The sequence below is a fragment of the Gopherus evgoodei genome, chromosome 9, assembly GCF_007399415.2.
Source record: "Gopherus evgoodei ecotype Sinaloan lineage chromosome 9, rGopEvg1_v1.p, whole genome shotgun sequence".
Taxonomy (NCBI): domain Eukaryota; kingdom Metazoa; phylum Chordata; order Testudines; family Testudinidae; genus Gopherus; species Gopherus evgoodei.
Window position 1 is genome coordinate 51,094,850 of NC_044330.1, and position 23,984 is coordinate 51,118,833.

A 23,984-nucleotide genomic window follows, 5' to 3' on the forward strand; every position below is an offset into this window, starting at 1 on the left:
CTAACAGAATCTAGCTCAGACTCCCACAGCTGCAATGGCTCTGCAATGCCAAAAGTGGTACAAGTATTTTTGATCGGAATCTAGGTAGGAATTACTCTGAATACACATGGAAAGCAAACCAATAAATAAGTTGCCACTTCTACAGCATAGTATTTCTAATCATAATCACACTAGGAGAGCTGTAGCCACATAAGGTCCTTTTACCTGTGCTGCGCAGCGCATTCTCATCCTAGAGTGCACTGCTATGCTCTACTACCTGCACCAATGACTTCCTGTCCTCTTTTCCACTTCCACTCCCTGCTGCTGGCTTGGACCACTTACTTCACAGTTCTACATGTGTACATATTCAGTATGAGGACAATAATCTGGAATTCAGTAACTAGGGAATGAGCCGATCTTCATTGCCATTGATGTTCTTATCCTGCCCTCGCCACTCTAGTGACTGACCACCTTCTGGTTCTGCACTAAGTGATGTGGCTAACATCGGTCACCTGTGTTTTTTCTCTTTCCTTCCCAACTACTAGTTTTTTATTTTTCATGGCGGCTGTGTTTACGTGTGTGTGTGTGTGTGTGTGTTTACATGTGTGTTTACTGAAGGCAGGTTGAACAAGTGTGATGTGTAATTGGAACAGAAAGTAGTGACATCTGAGGTACCTCACTTTTCCTGGGGAGCTTGTTCCACATCTGGGACTAGGCCCTGAGGAAAGCTTCATCTCTGGCACAGATGAGCTTTTACGTTTGGGATGGACAGTTTCAGTGTGCCCGAGGAGTGGAGTTATTGACCCTGGTCTTCATCCTGGAGCTTCAGATGACCTTTTAGGTATCCTGGGCTCAAACCACAGAACTTCTTGGGAAGAACAGAGTTCTTGAATTTGATACTGTTCTATAGGGGAACCATTATATAGGGCAGCTGTTCTTCAGGTTTAGTTCTGGGTTTGTAACCTGTATTTTGTTGGCTGCATGTAGCCTTTTACTTTCATCTAACATATCTACTGCTTGAATGAGATACAATAGCAATTAAAATTCCTGTCTGTGTTCCAGGGAAGGTATCAATCAGGACATGCTACAGATATCTCCCTGTGTCACTGAACAGTTCATTGAGTTGTTGTGTCACTACAGTCCTGACCAGGTTTTAGAGACACTGCAGGTTCTGGAGTTCTACAGACTGGAAGAGACCATTCAGGTAAGGCTGGTACACCGTGAGTGCTCATCTACATTCAGTCAGATTTTAGTAAAGTTATTTAAACTTAGTTAAATGCAGTTCCTGTCAAATGAATTTCTGTCATGTTTAGGCAGTCAGCATGGACAAGACAAACAGAGCTATACTCCAAGCTAAGCTCCAGTCTAAGTCACAATTATATTAGCCTAGTTCTTAATTGTCATTCTCACATGATTGGGAAATAAAGAAAAATTGGGAAACACTGTAAAATCTGATTCTAACGTGCTTTCGCCCTATTCATGATGTTGCTTGTATGATGTGAGAGAGCAGTTTAACTGCTGCTGTTTTTAAAACTTAACTTACTAATTTCCAAATTCAGTTCTCAGCTCAATGAGGAGAGAATCTAAGTCTTCAGAATGGAATCTTTACCTCTGTCATTTGGTTAGATCAGGGGTGGGCAAACTTTTTGGCCTGACGGCCAGATCGGAGAATAGAAATTGTATGGCAGGCCATGAATGCTCACAGAATTGGGGTTGGGGTGCAAGAGGGTACTCTGGGCTGGGACTGAGGGGTTTGGAGATCAGGAGGAGGATCAGGAGTGGGGCACAGGGGGTTGGGGCGTGAGGAGAGGCTCAGTGGGTGCAGGCTCTGAATGGCGTTTTCCTCAAGCGGCTCCCAGAAGCAGTGGCATGTCCCTTCTCCAGCTCCTATGCGGAGGTGCAGCTAGGTGCCTCTGCATGCTGCCTCATCCATAGGCACTGCCCCTGCAGCTCCCATTGGAGTGCATAGGAGCTGGAGCGGTGCCATGTCGTGGCTTCTGGGAGCCGCATGGTGCGGCCCCGACCCTGCACCCTTGCCGGAGCAGGGCCGAGCCGCCTGGTGCATCCCCCGACCCAGTGCTCTGGCTGGAGCAGGGCTGAGCCGCCTGGTGAGGCCCTTTACCCAGTGTCAAAGCGAGGCCGAGCCATGTTTGCCCACCCCTGGGTTAGATCCTGTGTAAAGCGGTTGTTTTAGGGAATGTCTTTCATGCCAATACAATCAGATTGCAGTCTCTTTCATATATAAACATACAAACATTCACATTCTAATGGCAGTATGTGGTGTTTCCTTTACATGTAACTCGGTTATGCGAATAGAGCTCTCTATTGTGACTGGTAAAAGTGTTGGAAGGTGCTTGAAACCATAAGAGACTGCTACTTCTGTAGGCAGCACTTTACTGCTGGTAGAGATTCTTATTGTCCTGTATTTGATTATCATGGCTCATAATCTTTCCTTGATTTTGATTTTTGTTTGTTTCTGTTTAAGCTTTGAATTCCCTTTTTAATAGTTATAGCGTGTGATTAGGAATGAAGACACTCCGTCTGGTGTGAAAACGTCTGTGTGCCTCAGATGGGTAATATCCAGGATTATGAGCACATGGACGCACAGGAGATGCGAAGTCCACTGTGACCAATGCAATCACTCCGTTCTTTCTAACAACAGAAACAGTAGGTTCTTTAAAATAGACTCTTTTTTTGCCCAGATTACCCAGAAACACCTGCTCTGTGAAGCTTCCTCCTACCTGCTGGAGAAGAAAGGAGATGTTCATGGTGCCTTCCTAGTAATGCTTGAGGTACGGTAAACTGAGGCCTGGTCTACACTATGCGTTTATACTGATTTTAGCAGCATTAACTGATTTAACACTGCACCTGTCTACACAACGAGGCCCTTTATATCAATATACAGTACCCCCTTTCATGTCTAAAGAAAAGATTCTGTACTACCTGGACTATCATAGCAGCTGGAGACTGCATCCCCCTCATTCTATCTCACTAGAAAGTCAGTGTTTCTTATTCCTGCATTCTTTATTACTTCATCACACAAATGGGGGGACCCTGCAACGGTAGCCCAGAAGGGTTGGGGGAGAAGGGAAGCAACGGTGGACTTGTTGCAGGGACACCCCCTAGAGTGGCATGCAGCTCATCGTTTCTGTGGGATCTGACACAGAGCGGCTATGCTCTCTGGTTCTCTGATACACTGCTTCTCTAGTACACTTGCCCCATATTCTAGGCAGGACTGACTATTTTTAGATACATCATAAAGGCGGAAATGACCCGGGGGGTCATTCCCATTTTTGTCTTTGCGCCCCCAGCCGACCTCAGCAAAGGTCAGCCAGGGGCACCTATGACAGCAGCAGGCCGTACAGAACGACTGATAACCGTCTCTGCTACCTTGCAAAGGCAAATGAATGCTGCTGTGTAGCGCTTCAGTACCGCCTTTGTCAGCGGCATCCAGTACACATAAGATGACAGTGACAAAAGGCAAAATAGGCTCCATGGTTGCCATGCTATGGCATCTGCCAGGGCAATCCAGGGGAAAAGGGCGCGAAATGATTGTCTGCTGTTGCTTTCACGGAGGAAGGAATGAGTGACGACATTTACCCAGAATGTCCCGCGACACGGTTTTTGCACCATCATGCATTGGGATCTCAACCCGAAATTCCAATGGGCGGGGGCAACTGCGGGAACTATGGGATGGCTATGGGATAGCTACCCACAGTGCAATGGTCCAGAAATCGACGCTAGCCTCGGCACATGGACTCACACCACCGAATTATTGTGCTTTGTGTGGCCGTGTGCTCGACTTTATACAATCTGTTTTACAAAACCGGTTTATGTAAAATCGGAATAATCCTGTAGTGTAGACGTACCCTGAGGTCCTGTGTTCAAAAGCTGAACACTTCTGCTAAAATCATCAGCACCGAAATAGGTTGTGTTGAAACTAAAATGTTGTGATTAGTTTTCAGTGTTGTTCTGCTGAGATGAATGAGGGCAATATTGTATTAATTTAGATGACATAAAGGGTCCAAAGAGTCAGAGGTGGTAACGGGACCCTGAAACTGTCCAATATTAAACAGATGTGAACAGTGTTTGATTTACAGAGACCTCAGCCTGCTTAGTATCATGGCAAACACACTGAGTCCTTTTTAACCTTTTATTAAAGATATAGAAGAGAGAGAAACAGTTTAAGCATTTTAAATGTAAAGAGTTAAGTGAGGCTTTCATTTTTAACAACTTCCCTTTCCCTTAGAGAATCTCTGGAAGGAAAAAACTCCTTGTTTGGCTGTCTCTTATTTGGTAATAACTGTCCTTTTTGGGGAAAAGAGAAAAACTTAGTTGATAGGTGGAGCTGTTTTGTTGTTGTTTGTTAAAGTCCAGTCCTGTTTCCTAGAGGACAAAACAAGACAAAACACACAAAAGGGAAGGAAAAAGAACAGCAAAGTTAGCCAATGCAGCGTCTGTCTCTGGTGTCAACTCTCACTTGCAGCATTATTGCTGGAGAAATACAGGCGCAGCACGTGATTTGATCAACCACTCTTGAGACCTGGCAAACTTGGACTGTTTAGGGCATTTCACTTAGCTGCCTTTTTCTGGTCACATGATGCTAAATATACAGCATTGGCTGGCTGAGCCGGACTCTTTCTAGACAAAAAAAAGAAAAGAGATGTAAGAATAGAAATAAATAGGGTAGGGAAGGAAAATTACTAGTTGGGGGATGGAGGGAAAGCGGAGTCTCACATTTCCAGGTGGTGGTTGGGATTTAGCAGGATCAGGTAGAGGTGGAGGTAGTGATGTCATCTGAGTCCCTGTCTGTGGCCCAGTCTGGTCAGGACATCTCTCAGAATTAGGATGAAGAAGGTCCAGGGTCCCAGGAGACAATGGGGGTGGCACCTATGATGATGAAGCTCACTCCTTTCCCCTGCTCTCATCTTTAGTCAGCCAGTGGTTTCCTTTTAGGACCCCAAAAGGGATTGATAGCTGGAATAGCCCATCCCCTTATTATTTTGTTTACCAGTTAGGTCTAATTCTGACACACGAGTTTGGGTTCATTGGTTTCAGGCCCCACACTTCTCTTGTTTACCAGGCATGATCTGAAAACAGTTCCTGAATTATAGCAGAAGGCCTTTTTGTTCGAACTAGCCTTTTTGTTTCACTTTTGCCCCTTTATCCATCAACCTTTACTGTTACAGATTATTGTGACATTTTATGAGCTTTCACTCACTTCTGACAGTTGAATTCACAATTATGGTAAATCAGTAGGTCTAGTTATTACAGCAGCAGTTAGCATTTGTCAGAACTATGTTCCAGGCTGTCTGCAGATTCAGCAGACATCTCTGTGTTGGTTTACATTTGTTTTACATTTTGAATGTTGTCTTTTGTAACAGATTGAGACTTGATTTTGATTTTCTTAGTCCAAGTTTAACTTGCAGGTTGTTCCCCACCATGTGAGGGAGAGTCTGTGCACTACAGTAGTCGTGCTCAGGCAGCAAAGTGCCCTTTGTATAAACCCTGTGACTTTAATGGTCTAAGATATATTTTGATTTGTTTTAGCAACTACAAAGCAAGTTGTTGATGCTTACACATGAAATTGAAGGTAAGCTGTTGGTTTTGATTTTAATTAAAAATTATTTTACCTTCAGTTTTTCCATGAGATGTGTGTTCTTTGAAATAGAAGTGTTAGAAGTTAAAATGCTAACTTGGCTATCAGCAATTCAAGCAAACTTTCATCATCCAGCGATTCTCAGATATTTAACTCACAAGAGCCTCAATGGATTGTTACAGTTCAGTTGCTGCTGTGTGATCCCTTGTGGTCACGATTGGTACTGTGGTTACCTGCCAGAAATTTATCTCATGATTCTAATTTTACAACAGAAAGATCTGACAGCTCGTTATTTTTGTCCTTGAAAATGAGAAACATCTGGCAGTTATTGATCCCATTTCAGGATTCCAGGGATAGAGAAATCTTCCACATAGTGATCCTGTCATCTTACAGATTGAGAATCTTCTTGGCTGAAGAAACAATGAGAAAAAAGACTACATTATATATTCTGGAGTTATGGACTACAAAAAGTCCCTCAATCCCTTGTAAAACGGTCACGAGGAGCTAAATGTGTTCTTCTCTAGAGAGAGAATATGACTGATGGGGGGGGGGGAATCAAAGAAACTTTTATGAGAAACTACAATCATGTCACAATTTAGTGGTTTGATGCATTTGCACTTAGCAGTGTGCATGGTGAATAAGATAGCTAATACATTCAGCATTTCACTCATACTTATGTTTCCTTTTAAATTTAGTCTTTTTGCACAAAGCAGAATTAGCCCGTACAGCCCATTGCCACAGGATATAGTTGAGGCCAAGAGCTTACTAGGAATAAAAAGCCATCAGACATGTATATAGATGACAACATCTATAGTTATATTAGATATAACCTCTCTCCTGTTTCAGGAATAAGCCAGCCATTAACTTGTCAGGGTATAGAAAGAAACTTTTCTTCTTCGAGTGCTTTCCCTGTGCATGCTCCATTCCAGGTGACAGTGCATCCTGGTGCCACTGATAGATCTTCGGTAGCAGTATCTGGCTGGGACGCACGCGCTCAGCTGCTGTCTTGCGGCATCATTAGGGTCTGCCTGAGCGCGCGCATGCTGTACCCCTTTCAGTTCCTTTTCAGTCATCCTCAGCTGAAGACGGGACTTGGGGCAGTGGTCATCTTTTCCCTGGTTACTGTAGGAAATAGGTAGAGAAAAATAGAAATAGTTAGCTAGCCATTTCCCAGTTCTCCCTTTCCTTTAGCATAGTTCATTAGTTTAAAAAAAATTTTTTTTTCCTCCAGTTAGTTTCTTGTTGAGACTTCCCCGCCCACTCACACTTTCATTATGCCGGGGTTGCCAGGCTTTAAGAAATGTGGCTCCTTCAAGGAGTCTGTGCCACGGTCTGACGGACACTCACTCTGCATTAAATGCCTTGGCAAGATGCACATCCCTGCAAGTGTCTCCACTGCACCATCTTAAAAACTAGAGCTTGCTATGACACAGACTTGTGGCTAAAAATGCTCCTCAGGGCCACAGCTCTACAGCCGCCTATGGAAAAGGGCAGTAAACCCTCTCCCTCAGGCTCCCCTGCCAAGTCAGAACAGCCTGGGAGCATGGCTTCACCCTTTCACGGGAAGAGGCAGGAAGCCCTAATGTCTCCTCTCAGAGACGCTCAAAAGTGTAAAGAATCTCCTGCAGGGTCTTTACCCTTGGTGCTGCTAGCGCCAAGAACAGGCAACTCTGACTGCCCCTGCATTTCAGAAGTAACTCACACGGGGCTCAAAAGCGGGGACCCGACTTCTCATAAGCTCTCCTCGGTACTGGTCCCTCCGGCACCGACAGTGGGCCTGGTGCCGGCAACGTGTTTCACCTGGTGCCAACAAGAAGGTCGGCACCAAGCCTGCCTGCCACTCCCGGAGCAGTTTCAGACCCCCTGTGGGGCACTTACAAACATCTCATGGCTCCTGCAAAAGAAACTAAAATCATTCTGGGCTGCCACTCACACTCCACACTCTGTAGCACACCAGTCTAGGGAGCAGCAACAGTTTCTGCATCAGCAGGATATCTCTGTGGCCTCTGAACCTGACTCTTCTCTCCTTCACGTGGAACACTCACTGTTTGAACAGCAGCTCTCACCACCTGACCTGGCTACTTTCACTGATAGTGAGAATGGCACACAGCAGCAGGCAGAGTTCTCCCTGCCTGAGCGTCACCCTCCACCAGAGCCATACCCCAAGACATGGCGCATCATAAGAATCAGCCTCAGTTTCCCTACTTTGTCCACCAGTGACTGAGACCCAACTTTTCCTACCCGGTGCCCTGGCCTCAGTGGTACCTGTGGTTGGTTCCTGCCACTGCTCCTCCTTGCGCCCCTTCTACTGGACCACAAGCTCGCCTATGTCTCTGGCTCCATCAACATCTAGAGCTCCTGAACCCCTTCCTGAAGAGGTGGGCTATGAACCTTCCTGGATTTACCGGCTCCTGCCTCGCCATCAGCCGCAGAAGACGGCCTCATGCCTCCACCTCCACAAAACATGGAGGACTTTAAGCACTTCCAGGAACTTTTCAAGAGAATGGCACTCAGCCAGGACATCCCTTTGGAGGAAGTCCAGAAGACCACAACATAGACTCCTCAAAATCCTCCAACCCTCTGCACCCTCAGAGATCGCACTACCCATAAATGAAGCTCTCCTAGAACCAGCTGATACTCTGTGGCAGACCCCTGCCTCCATTCACCAACATGCAAGAAAGCAGAATGTCAGTACAACCCCACGAGGGACATTGATTTCTTTTCCCACCCACAACCCACTTCTCTTGTGGTGGATGCAGTGACATAGAGAACAAAGCATAAGAATGGCCATACTGGGTCAGACCAAAGTCCATCCAGTCCAGTATCCTGTCTACCGACAGTGGCCAATGCCAGGTGCCCCAGAGGGAATGAACCTAACAAGTAATGATCAAGTGAGCTCTATTGTCATCCATCTCCACCCTGTGACAAACAGAGGTTAGGGACACCATTCCTTACCCATCCTGGCTAATAGCCATTAATGGACTCTACCTCCATGAATTTATCTAGTTCTCTTTTAAACCCTGTTATAGTCCTAGCCTTCACGACCTCCTCAGGCAAGGAGTTCCACAGGTTGACTGTGCACTGTGTGAAGAACTTCCTTTTATTTGTTTTAAACCTGCTGCCCATTAATTTAATTTGGTGGCCCCTAATTCTTATATTATGGGAACAAGTAAATAACTTTTTCCTTATTCACTTTCTCCACCTCACTCATGATTTTATATACCTCTATCATATCCCCGCTTAGTCTCCTCTCTTCCAAGCTGAGAAGTCCTAGCCTCTTTAATCTCTCTTCGTATGGGACCCTTTCCAAACCCTGAATCATTTTAGTTGCCCTTTTCTGAACTTTTTTCTAATGGCAGTATATCTTTTTTTTGAGATGAGACTACATCTGTACGCAGTATTCAAGATGTGGGCGTACTATGGATTTATATAAGGGCAATAAGAGATTCTCTGTCTTACTCTCTTTCCCTTTTTTAATGATATCTAACATCCTGTTTGATTTTTTTGACTGCAACTACATACTGCATAGACATCTTCAGAACACTATCCACGATAACTCCAAGATCTTTCCTGATTAGTTGTAGCTAAATTAGCCCCCATGATATTGTATGTATAGTTGGGTTTATTTTTTCCAATGTACATTACTTTTTATTTATCCACATTAAATTTCATTTGCCATTTTGTTGCCCAATCATTTAGTTTTGTGAGATCTTTTTGAAGTTCTTCACAGCCTGCTTTGGTCTTAACTATCTTGAGCAGTTTAGTATCATCTGCAGGCTTTGCCACCTCACTGTTTACTCCTTTCTCCAGATCATTTATGAATAAATTGAATAGGATTAGCCCTAGGACTGGCCCTTGGGGAACACCACTAGTTACCCCTCTCCATTCTGAAAATTTACCATTTATTGTTACCCTTCGTTCCCTGTCTTTTAACCAGTTCTCAATCCATGAAAGGCTCTTCCCTCTTATCCCATAACAACTTAATTTATGTAAGAGCCTTCAGTGTGGGACCTTGTCAAAGGCTTTCTGGAAATCTAAGGACACTATAAAAAAAATAGAGTCCTTGTGACATATTAGAGACTATCAAATTTATTTGGGCATAAGTTTTCATGGGCTAGAACCCACTTCATCAGATGTATGAAGTAAAAAATACAGGAGTGGGTATAAATACATGAAAGAATGGGGGTGTTTACCAAGTGTTAGGTCAGTCTAACGAGATAAATATGTCCACTGGATCCCCCTTGTCCACATGTTGACTCCTTCAAGAACTCTAATAAGACATGATTTCCCTTTACAGAAACCATGTTGACTTTTGCTCAAGAAGTTATGTTCTTCTATGCGTCTGACAATTTTATTCTTTACTATTGTTTCAACAGATTTGCCTGGTACCGATGTTAGACTTACCGCCTGTAATTGCCGGGATTACTACCTCTAGAGCCCTTTTTAAATATTGGCGTTATATTGGCTAGCTTCCAGTCATTGGGTTCAGAAGCCGATTTTAAAGGAAGGGTTACAAACCATAGTTAATGGTTCTGCAATTTCACATTTTAGTTCTTTTGGAACTCTTGGGTGAACGCCATCTGGTCCTGGTTACTTGTTACTGTTACATTTATCAATTAATTCCAAAACCACCTCTAGTGACACTTCAGTCTGTGACAATTCCTCAGATCTGTCACCTACAAAGGATGGCTCAGGTTTGGGAATCTCCCTAACATCCTCAGCTGTGAAGACTGAAGCAAAGAATCCATTTAGTTTCTCTGCAATGACTGTATCGTCTTTAAGCGCTCCTTTTGTATCTCGATCATCGAGGGGCCCCACTGGTTGTTTAGCAGGCTTCCTGCTTCTGATGTACTTAAAAAACATTACCTTTCAAGTTTTTGATTAGGTGTTCTTCAAACTCCTTTTTGGTATTTCTTATTACATTTTTACACTTAATTTGGCAGTGTTTATGCTCCTTTCTATTTACCTCACTAGGATTTGAGTTCCACTTTTTAAAAGATGTCTTTTTATCTCACTGCTGCTTTTACATGTTTGTTAAGCCACAGTGGCTCTTTTTTAGTTCTTTTACTGTGTTTTTTAATTTGGGGTATACATTTAAGTTGGGCCTCTATTATCATGTCTTTGAAAAGTGTCCATGCAGCTTGCAGGGATTTCACTCTAGTCACTGTACCTTTTAATTTCTGTTTAACTAACCTCCTCATTTTTGCATAGTTCCCCTTTCTGAAATTAAATGCCACAGTGTTGGGCTGTTGAGGTGTTCCTCCCACCACAGGAATGTTAAATGTTCTTATATTATTATCACAATTTCCAAGTGGTCCTGTTATAGTTACTTCTTGAACCAGCTTCTGTGCTCCACTCAGGACTAAATCGAGAATTGCCTCTCCCCATGTGGGTTCCTGTACTATCTGCTCCAAGAAGCTGTCCTTTAAAGTATTGAGAGATTTTGTCTCTGCATTTCGTCCTGAGGTGACATGTACTCAGTCAATATGGGGATAATTGAAATCCTCCACTATTATCGAGTTCTTTATTTTGATAGCCTCTCTAATCTCCCTTAGCATTTCATCATCACTATCATTGTCCTGGTCAGGTTATATTCTTATTGGAGCATGAAATTACTACCCATAGAGATTCTGTGGAACATGTGGATTCCTTTAAGGTTTTTACTTCATTTGATTCTACATTTTCTTTCACATATAGTGCCACTCCCTCCCGCACAACCTGTTCTGTCCTTCCGGTATATTTTGTACCCTGGAATGATTATGCTGCATTGTTTGTCCCTACTCCACCAGGTTTCTGTGATGCCTATTATATCAATATCATCCTTTAACACGAGGCACTCTAGTTCACCCATCTTATTATTTAGACTTCTAGCATTTGTGTACAAGCACTTTAAAAACTTGTCACTGTTTGTCTGCCCTTTTCTGATGTGTCAGATCCTTTTTTATGTGAATGTTTCTGGTCTGATCTGGCCCATACTTTATCCTCTTCCATTCTCTCCTCCTGACTAGAACCTGGAGAATCTCCATCAGCAGACTCTCCTCTAAGAGAAGTCTCTGTCTGATCCACATGCTCTGCTCCAGCAATTGGCTTTCCCCAACTCTCAGTTTAAAAACTGCTCTGCAACCTTTTTACTGTTAAGTGCCAGCACTCTGGATCCACTTTGGTTTAGGTGGAGCTCATCTTACCAGCCCACTCCGCAGGACAAGGACCTCACATGCGTTGACCTCCTGGGCCTCCAGGTTTATACCTCTTCTACTCTACAATTTAGAATTGCAAATTATTCCGCCCTCCTTGCAAGCTATGACTGACAACTACAACAAGCTCTTTGATTTTGCCTCCCATATACTGGAGGACAGGAGAGCAGACTTCAAGTCAGTCCTCCTCAAAGGGCAATTGGTGTCTAGGGTGGCACTGCAAGCGCCCATGGACATAGCTGATCAGCAGCCCATACCACTACCACTGCAGTGGTAATGCACCAGTTTTCCTGGCTCTTGGCATCCGGTATCCCCAAAGATTTGCAGACAAAAGTGAAGGATCCCCCCTTTGACAAAGATGAAATTCTTTTTTTCCAAAAAAAAAGACGAAGTTCTTCACACTATGAAAGACCCTAGAGCTACTTTGCGCACATTGGGCATATACCCGTTCATCCCCAGGAGACCACAGTATCACCGATCCCAGTCCAGACCGTATGACACTGGGAGAAACTGCAACAAACCTCCTAGGCACAGGCAAAACCAGGTGCAACCAACTACTTCCCATCCATTGGGTAACAAACAACAATTTTGAGGTGCTGGTTGGGGGTCTGCATGACCACCTCTTGATTCTGCCACCTATTTGTCCATTTGGCTACTGCCTCCAGGCTTTCCACCATTTCTGGCAGCAGATCACACGGGACTGCTGGGTCCTGGAAATAGTTCAGTCAGGTTACTCCATCCCTTTCCTATCTTCCCTGCCCACCCTTTCCCTTTCCCCGTCCCTCTTCAGGGACCCCTCTCAAGCCACCTCCACGCAGAGAAGGTGCTCATATCTTCTCCACCTAGGTGCAGTTGAAAATGTACCAATGCAACATCAGGGAAAAGGATTCTACTCCTACTAGTTCTACTCCCAAAAGAAAGGCAGGGGGTGGAGACCTATATTAGATCTACAACGACTGAAGAACTTTGTATGTGTAAAAAATTCAAGATGGTCACATTGGGCACAATAATACCCATGCTGGAACGAGGGGACTGGTTCACAGCCATCAGTCTACAAGATGCCTATATCCATATATCCATTCATCTAGCGCACACACACTTCCTGTGATTTCTCACTATTGCGCATCTCATACGCATGATCTCTGTTCGCCCTAGAATACAGGCATGGACCTGCCTTCAGCTTCTTGGTCACATAGCAGCCACCACCTTCCTGGCCAAATATGCCAGGCTGCACATGAGATGTCTGCAGGTTTGGTTCAACTCCAACCACAAACCAAACAGACACAGTTTCTGTGTAACACCGATTCCACCATCGAACATATTGGCTTCCCTACATTGGTGGACAAAACCAGAGAACCTATGCATGGGTGTTCCCTTCCATCCACACTCCCCAGTACTCCTGCTGTCCACGAACGCTTCCCAGATAGATTGGGGAGCACATCTAGGCGAGCACAAGGCATAGGGCCACTGGTCCTTATCAGAGATGCATCTGCACATCAATCTTCTTGAGCTCAGAGCCGTCAGGCAGGAAGGAGCACAATCTGACTATGCACCGAAACCATTCAACTATTCAACAACACTACCACTGACATGCTCAGCAGACATTTCTCCAAGGAACACGAATGGGAATTAAATCCCACGATACTCCGACAGCTCTTCTCCCACTGGGGCACTTTGTCGATAGACCTGTTTGCCACTACTCAAAACTGTAAATACCATCTATTTTGCTCCAGAGCGGGACTCGGAAACACATCTCGAGGGGATGTGTTCCTCATTCTTTGGAACAACTCCCTCATGTACGCTTTTCCACTGATTCCACTGAGACATAGGATTCTATGCACGATCACAGAGAACAAGGCTTGGGTCATACTTTATTGCCCCAGCTTTGCCCAGGCAGCCATAGTATCCTTACCTGCTATGCATGTCTATCCGTCCTCCCTGGGCTCTCCCTGACAGACCAGTTCTCCTCTCCCAGAATTGTGGTTGGCTTCATCTGCAGCTCCACAAACGCCATCTGACGATGTGGCTCTTTCAATCCCATGAATTAGCCTGCTCGGAACAGATCCAACACATCCTCCTGCACAGTAGAAGGGACTCCACTCGTAAGACTTACCTGCAGAAATGGAAACGCTTCTCCATCTGGTGCTTCCACAAATGCCTGATACACCCAGACTGCAACCTTCCCTGACACCTTAGACTATCTTTTCAGACTGAAACAGGATGGGCTTTTGCTCAGTTCTATCAGGAGTACAACTCGCGGCCCTTACCACCTTCCATGACACTCTGGACAGCTATTCACTTTTTGCCCGCTTCATCAAGAAACACTTCCTCACAGGCCTGCAAAATCTCTACCCTGAGATTCATTCACCAGTAGCCTCCTGGAGTCTCAACCTAGTTCTCTGCACTCTTATGAACCCCCTTTCAAGCCCCTAGCTACTTCATCCCTGCTCCACATGTCCATGAAAGTGGCTTTCTTGGCTGCCATAACGTCAGCAGGAAGGGTTGGTGAAATAAGCGCCCTGATGGTACCCTCCCTACACCATTTTCTCTAAAGACAAGGTTACTATGTGAACCCACCCCAAATTCCTCCCTAAGGTGGTGTCTACCTTCCACCTTAACCTGCCAATACACTTACCTGTATTCCATCCCAAGCCTCATACGACTCCAGAGGAAGCTGCGTTACATACCCTTGACGTCCAACAGGCTCTTGCATGCTATCTTGACAGAACTAAACCATTTCGTAAATCCCCTAGGCTATTTGTTTCTACTACTGAGAGATCAAAGGATGATGCTATCTCTAAGCAAAGACTCTCTAAGTGGATTTTGAACTGCATCAGATCCTGCTATCATACCCAGAATGTTCGACCACCAGAGTGTGTTAGAACTCATTCTACTAGAGCAATGTCAATATCCTTTGCCTTCCTCCACAACGTACCTATTACAGACATATGCAAGGCGGCCATGTGGACATCTGACCACACATTTGCCAAACGTTATGCTATCACACAGGATACCACAGCTGACACCATAATCAGCCATACAGTACTGCCTACTGTTATTTCTTATGCAACTCCAAAATCCCACCAACAGTAGTGGGTACTGCTTCACATTTACCTGGAGTGGAGCAACCACAGGGACAGCATTTGAAGAAAAGAAAGTTACTCACCTTGCAGTAACTGAGGTGGTTCTTCGAGTGATTGCTCATATCCATTCCAGGTAGGTGTACGCGCCGCGTGTGCACGTCTGCCGGAAACTTTTTACCCTAGCAACTCCAGTGGGCCGGCAGGTCGCCCCCTAGAGTGGCGCCACTATGGCACTAGATATATACCCCTGCCGGCCCGCCCGCTCCTCAGTTCCTTCTTACCGCCGTGTCGGTTGCTGGAACTGTAGAGTGCGGCTTGCTGACCTCCACGTCCCTAGCTCTCCTGTTCGTCTTCGTCGTTTGATTGTAGATAGTTCTTAGTTAAGTAGTAGATAGCCTTTTAGTATAATAGTTAGTTAGAATCCTGTAAATAGTTATCGAACGTTGCCTGCGGGTGGGCCGTTGCCCTCCCCGGCACCCGGCGCCGGGGTCATGCCTGGCTCGCCGGGCTTCAAGCAGTGCTCGGCGTGCAAGAAGCCGATGCCTACGAGCGATCCCCACGGCGCGTGCCTTAAGTGCCTTGGGGAATCGCACATTAGCGACAAGTGCCGCATTTGCAAGGCTTTTAAGCCTCGCACTAAAAAGGAGAGAGACCAAAGACTTCGCGCTCTCCTCATGGAAGCGGCCCTGTCTCCGGCACCGGCGGCGCAGTCAGCCAGTTCTACTCCGGCACCGGACCGCGCCGGCACCGGCAAGACTCCCCGGCACCGACCATCTCCGGCACCGGGAGCAGATCTACGTCCCTCGGCGTCTGCGACACCATCAAGGCAGGCCCGAGCGGACCGCCCAGCACCTACCTTTGCCGCGGCACCGCCTGCAGGACTGCTGTCGACTCCGGGCCCAGAAGGTCCGTCAAGTCCAGCTCCACCTAGCTCCCCCGTAAGATCAGGGGTCGAGCCAAGGGTCCCATCGACGCCGGAGACCTTCACCTCGGCTCGGGACTTAATTGTACTAACGGAGCCATCTCAGCCTCAGCCGGCACCCCCGGGACGCATAACTTCCAGGGGTAAGCCGATGCTTAGAGCGCTGTCTCCCGAGTCCAGGCACCGATCACCCCGGAGGCGCGAACGCTCACGCTCGGGGCGCCGCTCGGAGTCCTGGCACCGGTCGCCCAGACGTTACCGGTCGTACTCGCAGCACCGATCACCATCCGCACGGTCCCGGTCGGGCTCATATCACCACCGGCACAGAGACTCCAGGAGCCATTCGCCTCGGCGTTCGGCCCTGCGGTCGACCTCCCGGCACCGAACCGGTGGCAGGTCCCGAACCCGGTCGACCTCCCGACACCGCGCTGGTGGTAGGTCCCGGTCTCCGCTGCCGGCCCGGCACCGCGTTCACAGAAGGTCGCGGTCCCGCTCCCGGCACCGACATCGTTCCCGCTCCCGGTCGGGATCTCGGCAGAGATCATCACGCCGTTCCCGGTCCCGATCCCGGTACCGATGTGGGTCACGGCACCGAGGGGAGCGTCAGTCACGGCGCATAGAGCTGCATATCAACCAAGCTCAGCGCCCCCTTGGCCTTCTAGAGAGCCATCGGTTTCCTCCAACACTGGCAGTGTCTATGCCATGGCACAGGACAGGCACGCGGCCCTGTTCCAAGACCCTCCGCCACAAGAACGAGGGCCTCCACAGTGGGGGTTTTGGACCCCATGGGCATACTCTCAGGCCCAGGGTCCGCAACACATTACCCCCCGCCCTGTGGCGGAGTGCAGACCACCGGAGGCGATGGCGTCTAGACCCCCTCACTCCACGGAAACGGACGGTACTCACCGGGATTCAGAGCTCCCTCCGGAAACGGAGGTGCAGCCCCTCACGGATCCCCCCGTGGACACCTTGTTGCCGGGGGTCTCCTCATCCTCGTCTCCGGATGAGGCAGTGGCAGGCACCTCGTCCTCCAGCCCCCCCCCCCCCACACACACACTGGATTTGAGGGCACACCAGGACCTCCTCCGCCGAGTGGCACAGAACCTGAACTTGCAGGCGGAGGAGGTGTCGGAAATTGAGGACCCAGTGGTGAGCATCCTTTCATCCGATGCGCCCACCAGGGTGGCCCTGCCCTTCATAAAGACGATCCAGACTAATGCCACTAACATCTGGCAGTCACCGGCCTCCATCCCTCCGACGGCTCGAGGGGTGGAGCGAAAGTACATGGCCCCCTCAAAGGGCTATGAATACTTATGTTCACCTGACCCCCTGCTTGTTGGTGGTCCAGTCAGTGAACGATAGGGAGCGCCACGGGCAAGAGGCCCCAGCGCCCAAGTCGAAGGAAGCGAGGCGGATGGACCTCCTGGGCCGCAAAGTCTATTCGGCGGGGGCGCTGCAGCTCCGGGTCTCAAACCAACAGGTCCTCCTCAGCCACTACTCCTTCAATTCCTGGGTAGCGGCAGGGAAGTTTGTGGAGCTCTTGCCCCAGGATGCACGCCAGGAATTTTCTACCATCCTGGACGAGGGCAAGAAAGTAGCAAGAACATCGCTACAGGCCTCCCTTGATGCTGCCGACTCAGCCGCTCGGACCCTAGCTTCGGGGCTCACGATGCGCCGGATTTCTTGGCTGCAGGTCTCTGGCCTTCCGCCGGAGCTCCAGCACACAATCCAGGACCTCCCCTTCGAAGGCCAGGGCCTGTTTTCGGATAAAACAGACCCTAGATTGAAGGATCTTAAAGATAACAGGGTCATAATAAGGTCGCTGGGCATGCATACGCCGGCGACACAACGTAGGCCGTTCAGGCAGCAAAACCAGCAGCAGCAGCGGCAGCCATACTCTCAGTTCCGCCCACGGCAGGACCTTTCGAGGCGCCGAGACAGGAACAACCGCCGCAAGCAGTCTGGTGGACAAACGGGGCAGAACCAAGGCTCCACCAAGGCCCCTCCAGGACCTAAGCCTTCATTTTGAAGGTGCGCCCGGGGGCGCAGTACCAGTTTCCCCTCCGGATCCTTCCCCGCAGTTTTCCAACCGCCTTTCCTTTTTCCTCCCGGCGTGGACCCAAATAACGTCGGACCGTTGGGTCTTGCGTACGGTGCAGGCCGGTTATCGCCTGCAGTTTTCTTCGCCCCCACCCTCCCACCCACCTTCCCCGTCCCTCTTCAGGGACCCCTCTCACGAGCAATTCCTCCGTCAGGAGGTGCACGCGCTCCTTGCCAAGTTAGCCATAGAGGTGGTTCCAGAAAACGAGAAGGGCAAGGGGTTTTATTCCCGTTACTTTCTAATCCCCAAATCCAAGGGCGGCCTCAGGCCCATTCTCGACCTTCGGGAACTCAACAAGTATATCGTGAAGTTGAAGTTCTGCATGGTATCCCTTGGAACCATCATCCCTTCCCTGGATCCTGGAGACTGGTACCCCGCCCTCAATATGCATGACGCCTACTTTCACATCTCGATTGCCCCCCCAACACAGGCGTTTCCTCCGCTTCGTGGCTGACCGCCAACATTACCAATTTGCGGTCCTTCCGTTTGGCCTCTCTACGGCCCCGAGAGTGTTTACAAAATGCATGGCAGTCGTCGTCGCACACCTTCAACGTTGCCGCATCCACGTCTTCCCCTACTTGGACGACTGGCTGATCCGAGGCACGTCGGAGCTGCAGGTCCGCGACCATGTCGACAGGATCAGCACCCTCTTTGCGACCTTGGGCCTCGTAATCAATGTGGACAAGTCTACTCTACTCCCCACGCAGCGGATAGAGTTTATCGGGGCCATTCTAGATTCTACCCTGGCCAGGGCCTTGTTACCCTTGCCCAGGTTCCAGTCGTTGTCGGACATCATTCTACGTTTGCGAGCGGCCCCGCTGACCTCTCTACGAACGTGCCTGGCCCTCCTAGGCCACATGGCAGCCTGCACGTTTGTAACAGCATATGCCCGACTCCGCATGAGACCTCTTCAATCATGGCTCATTGCGCAGTATCGGCCGGCCAGACAGTCGTTGGACACGGTCGTTACTGTCCCTCAGAGGGTGCTGGACTCTCTTCGCTGGTGGCTGGACCAATCGGTAGTCTGTGCGGGGCTCCCGTTCCATCCGCCCCAACCTTCGGCATCCCTGACCACGGACGCCTCCGATCTGGGATGGGGGGCTCACTGCGGCACCCAGAGAACTCAGGGCTTGTGGACACCACAAGAGATCAACCTCCATATCAACGTACGAGAGTTGAGGGCGGTCCGCCTTGCTTGTTAAGCGTTTGTCCATCTCCTTCAAGGTCGTTGTGTCGCGGTCTTCACCGACAACACAACTACCATGTTTTACATCAACAAGCAGGGCGGCACCAGGTCCTCTCCACTCTGTCTCGAGGCAATACGTCTCTGGGAGTTTTGCATAGCCCATTCGATTCACCTGTCCGCCTCCTATCTCCCGGGAGTGTGGAACACCCTAGCGGATCGGCTGAGCAGATCCTTCCATTCGCATGAGTGGTCCCTCCGTCCGGACGTCGCCCTCTCACTCTTCCAGAGGTGGGGTTGTCCCCGGATGGACCTCTTCGCGTCCAGGGTGAACAGGAAATGTCGAACATTCTGCTCCTTCCAGGGTCGGGAGCCAGGGTCTCTAGCGGATGCATTCCTGATCCCGTGGACAGCCCACCTGTGTTATGCTTTCCCGCCCATCCCGCTGATTCACAGAGTTCTCATCAAGGTGCGCAGAGACAGAGCCCGGGTGATTCTCATAGCTCCAGCATGGGCCAGACAACACTGGTACCCCATGTTGCTGGACCTCTCAGTAGCCAACCCAGTTGCCCTGCCCCTTCATCGGGACCTGATCACTCAGGACCACGGCAGGCTCTGTCACCCGGACCTTCCGTCTCTTCACCTGACGGCATGGCTCCTGCATGGTTGACAGACTCTGAGTTGCGATGTTCCACCCCGGTTCGCGAGGTTCTCATGGGCAGCAGAAAGCCTGCCACCAGAGCGACTTACACAGCTAAGTAGAAGCGTTTCTCCTGCTGGTGTTCAGAGAAAGCTCTTCGCCCTATGGAGACTCCCGTCACCACTCTTTTGGACTACATCTGGTCCCTTAAGACCCAGGGTCTGGCATTGTCGTCCCTCTGAGTCCACCTAGCCGCCATCTCCGCGTTTCATCCTGGAGTGGACGGATGTTCTGTCTTCTCTCACCCTATGGTGGCGAGATTCCTGAAGGGGCTGGAGCGGCTTTATCCACAAATTCGCCCTCCGGCCTCTTCATGGGACCTCAACCTGGTCCTGACTTGGCTCATGGGCCCTCCATTCGAGCCATTAGCTACTTGCTCCCTGCTCTACCTCTCGTGGAAGACCGCCTTCCTTGTGGCCATTACCTCAGCTAGACGAGTGTCAGAGCTGAGGGCCCTCACGGTGGACCCATCGTATACCGTCTTCCATAGAGACAAGGTACAGCTGAGGCCTCACCCTCCCTTTCTTCCCAAGGTGGTCTCTGCTTTCCATGTGAACCAAGAGATTTTCCTCCCAGTCTTCTTCCCCAAGCCCCATTCGTCCCGCAGGGAGCAGCAGCTCCACTCGCTAGATGTCCGGGCACTAGCATTTTATGTGGACAGGACCAAACCCTTCCGCAAGTCCCCTCAGTTATTTGTGGCAGTAGCGGACCGGGTCAAGGGGCTGCCGATTTCCTCCCAAAGGTTATCTTCGTGGGTTACCTCCTGCATCAGGACCTGCTACAACCTGGCCCAAGTTCCGACGGGCCGTGTGACTGCTCACTCCACCAGAGCACAGGCATCATCGCTGGCTTTCCTCGCCCGCATGCCAATACAAGAGATCTGTAGGGCGGCGACCTGGTCATCGGTCCATACATTCGCTTCCCATTACGCCCTGGTCCAGCAGTCAAGAGATGATGCGGCCTTTGGTTTGGCAGTGCTCCAGGCCGCGACTTCTCACTCCGACCCCACCGCCTAGGTAAGGCTTGGGAATCACCTACCTGGAATGGATATGAGCAATCACTCGAAGAAGAAAAGACGGTTACTCACCTTTGTAACTGTTGTTCTTCGAGATGTGTTGCTCATATCCATTCCACACCCGCCCTCCTTCCCCACTGTCGGAGTAGCCGGCAAGAAGGAACTGAGGAGCGGGCGGGCCGGCAGGGGTATATATCTAGTGCCATAGTGGCGCCACTCTAGGGGGCGACCTGCCGGCCCACTGGAGTTGCTAGGGTAAAAAGTTTCCGGCAGACCTGCACGCGTGGCGCGTACACCTACCTGGAATGGATATGAGCAACACATCTCGAAGAACAACAGTTACAAAGGTGAGTAACCGTCTTTTCTTCGAGATATGTGTCCCTGTGGGTGCTCTACTACCCACCCTCCTCCCCTCTACTTTGGAGTACTAATCAGACAACTCTACGGTAGAGAAGAAACTGAGGGGGGTGCGGGATGCGTGCACTCAGGCAGACCCTAATGATGCTGCGAGACAGCAGCTGAGCACGTATGCCTCGACCATGCACTGCTACTGAAGATCTCTGATCAGCGGTGCCGGGATGCACCTGGAGTGGAGCACCCACAGGGACACACATCTTGAAGAACCTCAGTTACTGCAAGGTGAGTAACTTTAACTTTCTCTTCCCTTTTGAACAAGTTATATGATGATTGTCTAGGGTGAGGTTTTTAACTTTTTTTCTTCCTGAAGTAATTGGTATTGGCCACTCTTGGAAGTAAGACACAACTAGACTGGATTGATCAGTGGTCTGATGTAGCAGTTCCTGTTTTTTTGAAACCTACTACTCTGTGTACCTCACTGTGAGCATGCTCTTCGTCAGGAAACGTGCAGTACTGAAATTAAGAAATTTACCTGTTGCTTCTGCAGCAAACAAATATTACAGCCTCACAGCACTTTGTATCAGTTTTTATCATTACCGAAAACTAGGCAAATAACCCAAAGGAAGCAACTCTGCTACATTGGCAGGAAACATAGTGTGGTTCCTACTATGCTGTCTGTTCATGAGCTCCAGGACTCAATAGCAGCAAATTAAAACATGACATTTTTAATCAGTGTCAAGGCACATCTAAGCCAAAACTCAGATGTTACTAATATGGTTGCATAAAGCATTTTGCATACCACAGTTTATTCTGCTATAGAGCTGAATCCACGAAAAAGGGTCAGAGCCTGTCTTCATAACAGTTGTTTGTGATACAAGGAAGAGATTATTAGGTGAGCAGCATGGTTTTTATTTTGGAATGATTTAGCAGTAATGGCATGGTAAACTGTCTGAACAATGGTATAATCTTTGTTTTTCATTAACCTAGAATCAACAGGACTCGACTTATTAAAGGATATTGAAGATACCTTAGTGAAAACAATTGCACTTTGCCAGAGGAATTCACATAGTTTAAACCAGCAGCAGCGAGAGGTAAGGGGATAAAAGGCACTATTACTAGGGCTTGTAGTACTATGCAAATGTGGAAGGAAGAGTTCCATTTTCAGTATCCATTAAGTTAGTCTTTTGTTCAGTTGGACCTGCACACCTGTGATTTGGTAGATTCCTATCATTATACAGATTTGCTTCACATCTATGCACCAACTTTTGCATGTGCCTGATTTGTCCATGCTCAATGTCCAGTGCACACCTACAAGTCAGGATTTGGGCATGCTTTGTGGGACCTATATGCACAGTTCTCAACTTACATATAGGTGGAAGCATGGTTCTGCAAAGCTGGGCCATTGTGTATACTGCGAGTTAGCCAGAAACTGGAACTCAAAATGCCTTTGGCTTACCTCCTACAAGGAAGCGGGGCTGTTGCTCTGAGGGGTTCTGTGATCAGAGAGTGGTGTTTGTGAGATCTTCAGAGACATATCCCTGGAGCCTGATGATTTTCCATGTACGCAGGAGAGTATCTGTGGTGAAACAGAATATAATATTCTGCTGAGAACACACCCTTTGAGAAAGTGGAAAAGGCTAGGTCCTGACAAATAGTCATCTTTGCTGTGGAGCATACTTCAGGGTAACAATTGGAGTAATGGTAAGGCCTGATATAAGGGGGCTTCTTAGGTTCTTCACTTCCCTCTACATAACACAGGAATTAAAAGAAGTCTGTGCTTTTAAAAGTCTTGCTGTGATAATCAGCAAATAACGTTTAAGTGATTAATTGGTTTCTGAACCAGGAATCTAGAATGTATGTGTCACTACAGCACTTCCTGCCTTTCTCCAGCCCAATATCTCCCACAGTTCTGGATATGTGGGCTGCTCTCCTCTCTGCAGTTCACAGCGGTGGATCAGTGTTTTGGCGCCACATAGTCTGACCACTCCTGCTTGCTGCCAGAGAGTGGAGGCTTTTTTTCTCCTGCCCTTCCTCTTCCTATTTTAACTTTTCTGCCCAGTTTTTTGGGCACAGGGAGCAGTGTTCTCCCTCCTCAGCATTCCTCCTCCTCCCTGGGTTGGTTAACCCTTCGGGGTTTTAACCCTTCCTGAGCCTTCTGCTATGAGTCTGACAAGCAGGTGGAGTCCACTACCTACCAGAGCTGCTGTGATTCCAACGGGGGGAATATGGACTGAGAACTCCAGTATAGAGCAGGGAGAGGCTCCAAAAGGGTGGAGAACCCTGACCACTCAACTCGGGGAAAGTCCTAGGGACCCCTGCAGAACAGGCTTGTGTGGCCACAAGTCGTCCCCCTCCAAGTCTTAAAGTGGGTCCTGTGCACCCTGGGAAAAGAGGCAGGGCTTCTCTCTGACCCCTTTCCTCCCAAGCCAACCAGGAGGGCTCTGACAATGAGTTCCCCCCTTCCCCTTGAATGGGAGCCAATGGAGAGCATTCTGAGAGAGACTTGTCGAGACGACTCCAGATCCGAAGCAAGGCTAGTCATAAGAGGGTTCACTAAAGCTGCAACAGAGCATCAAGGCTCCTATAGTGTATAGAACAAGTTTAAAAACTCAAAAAGGCTAAAAGGGGAAAGAAAAAGTTTCAAAAAATACAGGCAATAAAGGTCCTCAGACCCCTCTTCCTCCTCCTCCACTGAGGAAGGTGAGCTGTCTGGCTCTGAAACCTGAGATGAAGCCTCAGTAAATTTTGTCCCCCCTCAGGCAGCAATACCCCTTTGCTGCTGCTCTTAGGAAGTGATTAGGGGTGAATAGAACAAGCCTAAAAAGGGCAAATATATTGAGTGACCTCAGGC

At 48.5% G+C, this 23,984-nt stretch overlaps 1 protein-coding gene across 4 annotated transcripts in view; it reads left to right on the plus strand.

The window, feature by feature from the left end:
• VPS8 (VPS8 subunit of CORVET complex) overlaps positions 1-23,984 on the plus strand; it is a 245,348-nt gene that overhangs the window by 150,306 nt on the left and 71,058 nt on the right. For all 4 annotated transcript variants that reach the window (XM_030576520.1, XM_030576526.1, XM_030576525.1 and 1 more), the window contains 4 exons: positions 1,042-1,183; positions 2,682-2,771; positions 5,530-5,572; positions 22,121-22,224. In XM_030576520.1, coding sequence (XP_030432380.1) covers positions 1,042-1,183; positions 2,682-2,771; positions 5,530-5,572; positions 22,121-22,224 — 379 coding nt within the window. The remainder of the gene's footprint in view (positions 1-1,041; positions 1,184-2,681; positions 2,772-5,529; positions 5,573-22,120; positions 22,225-23,984) is intronic.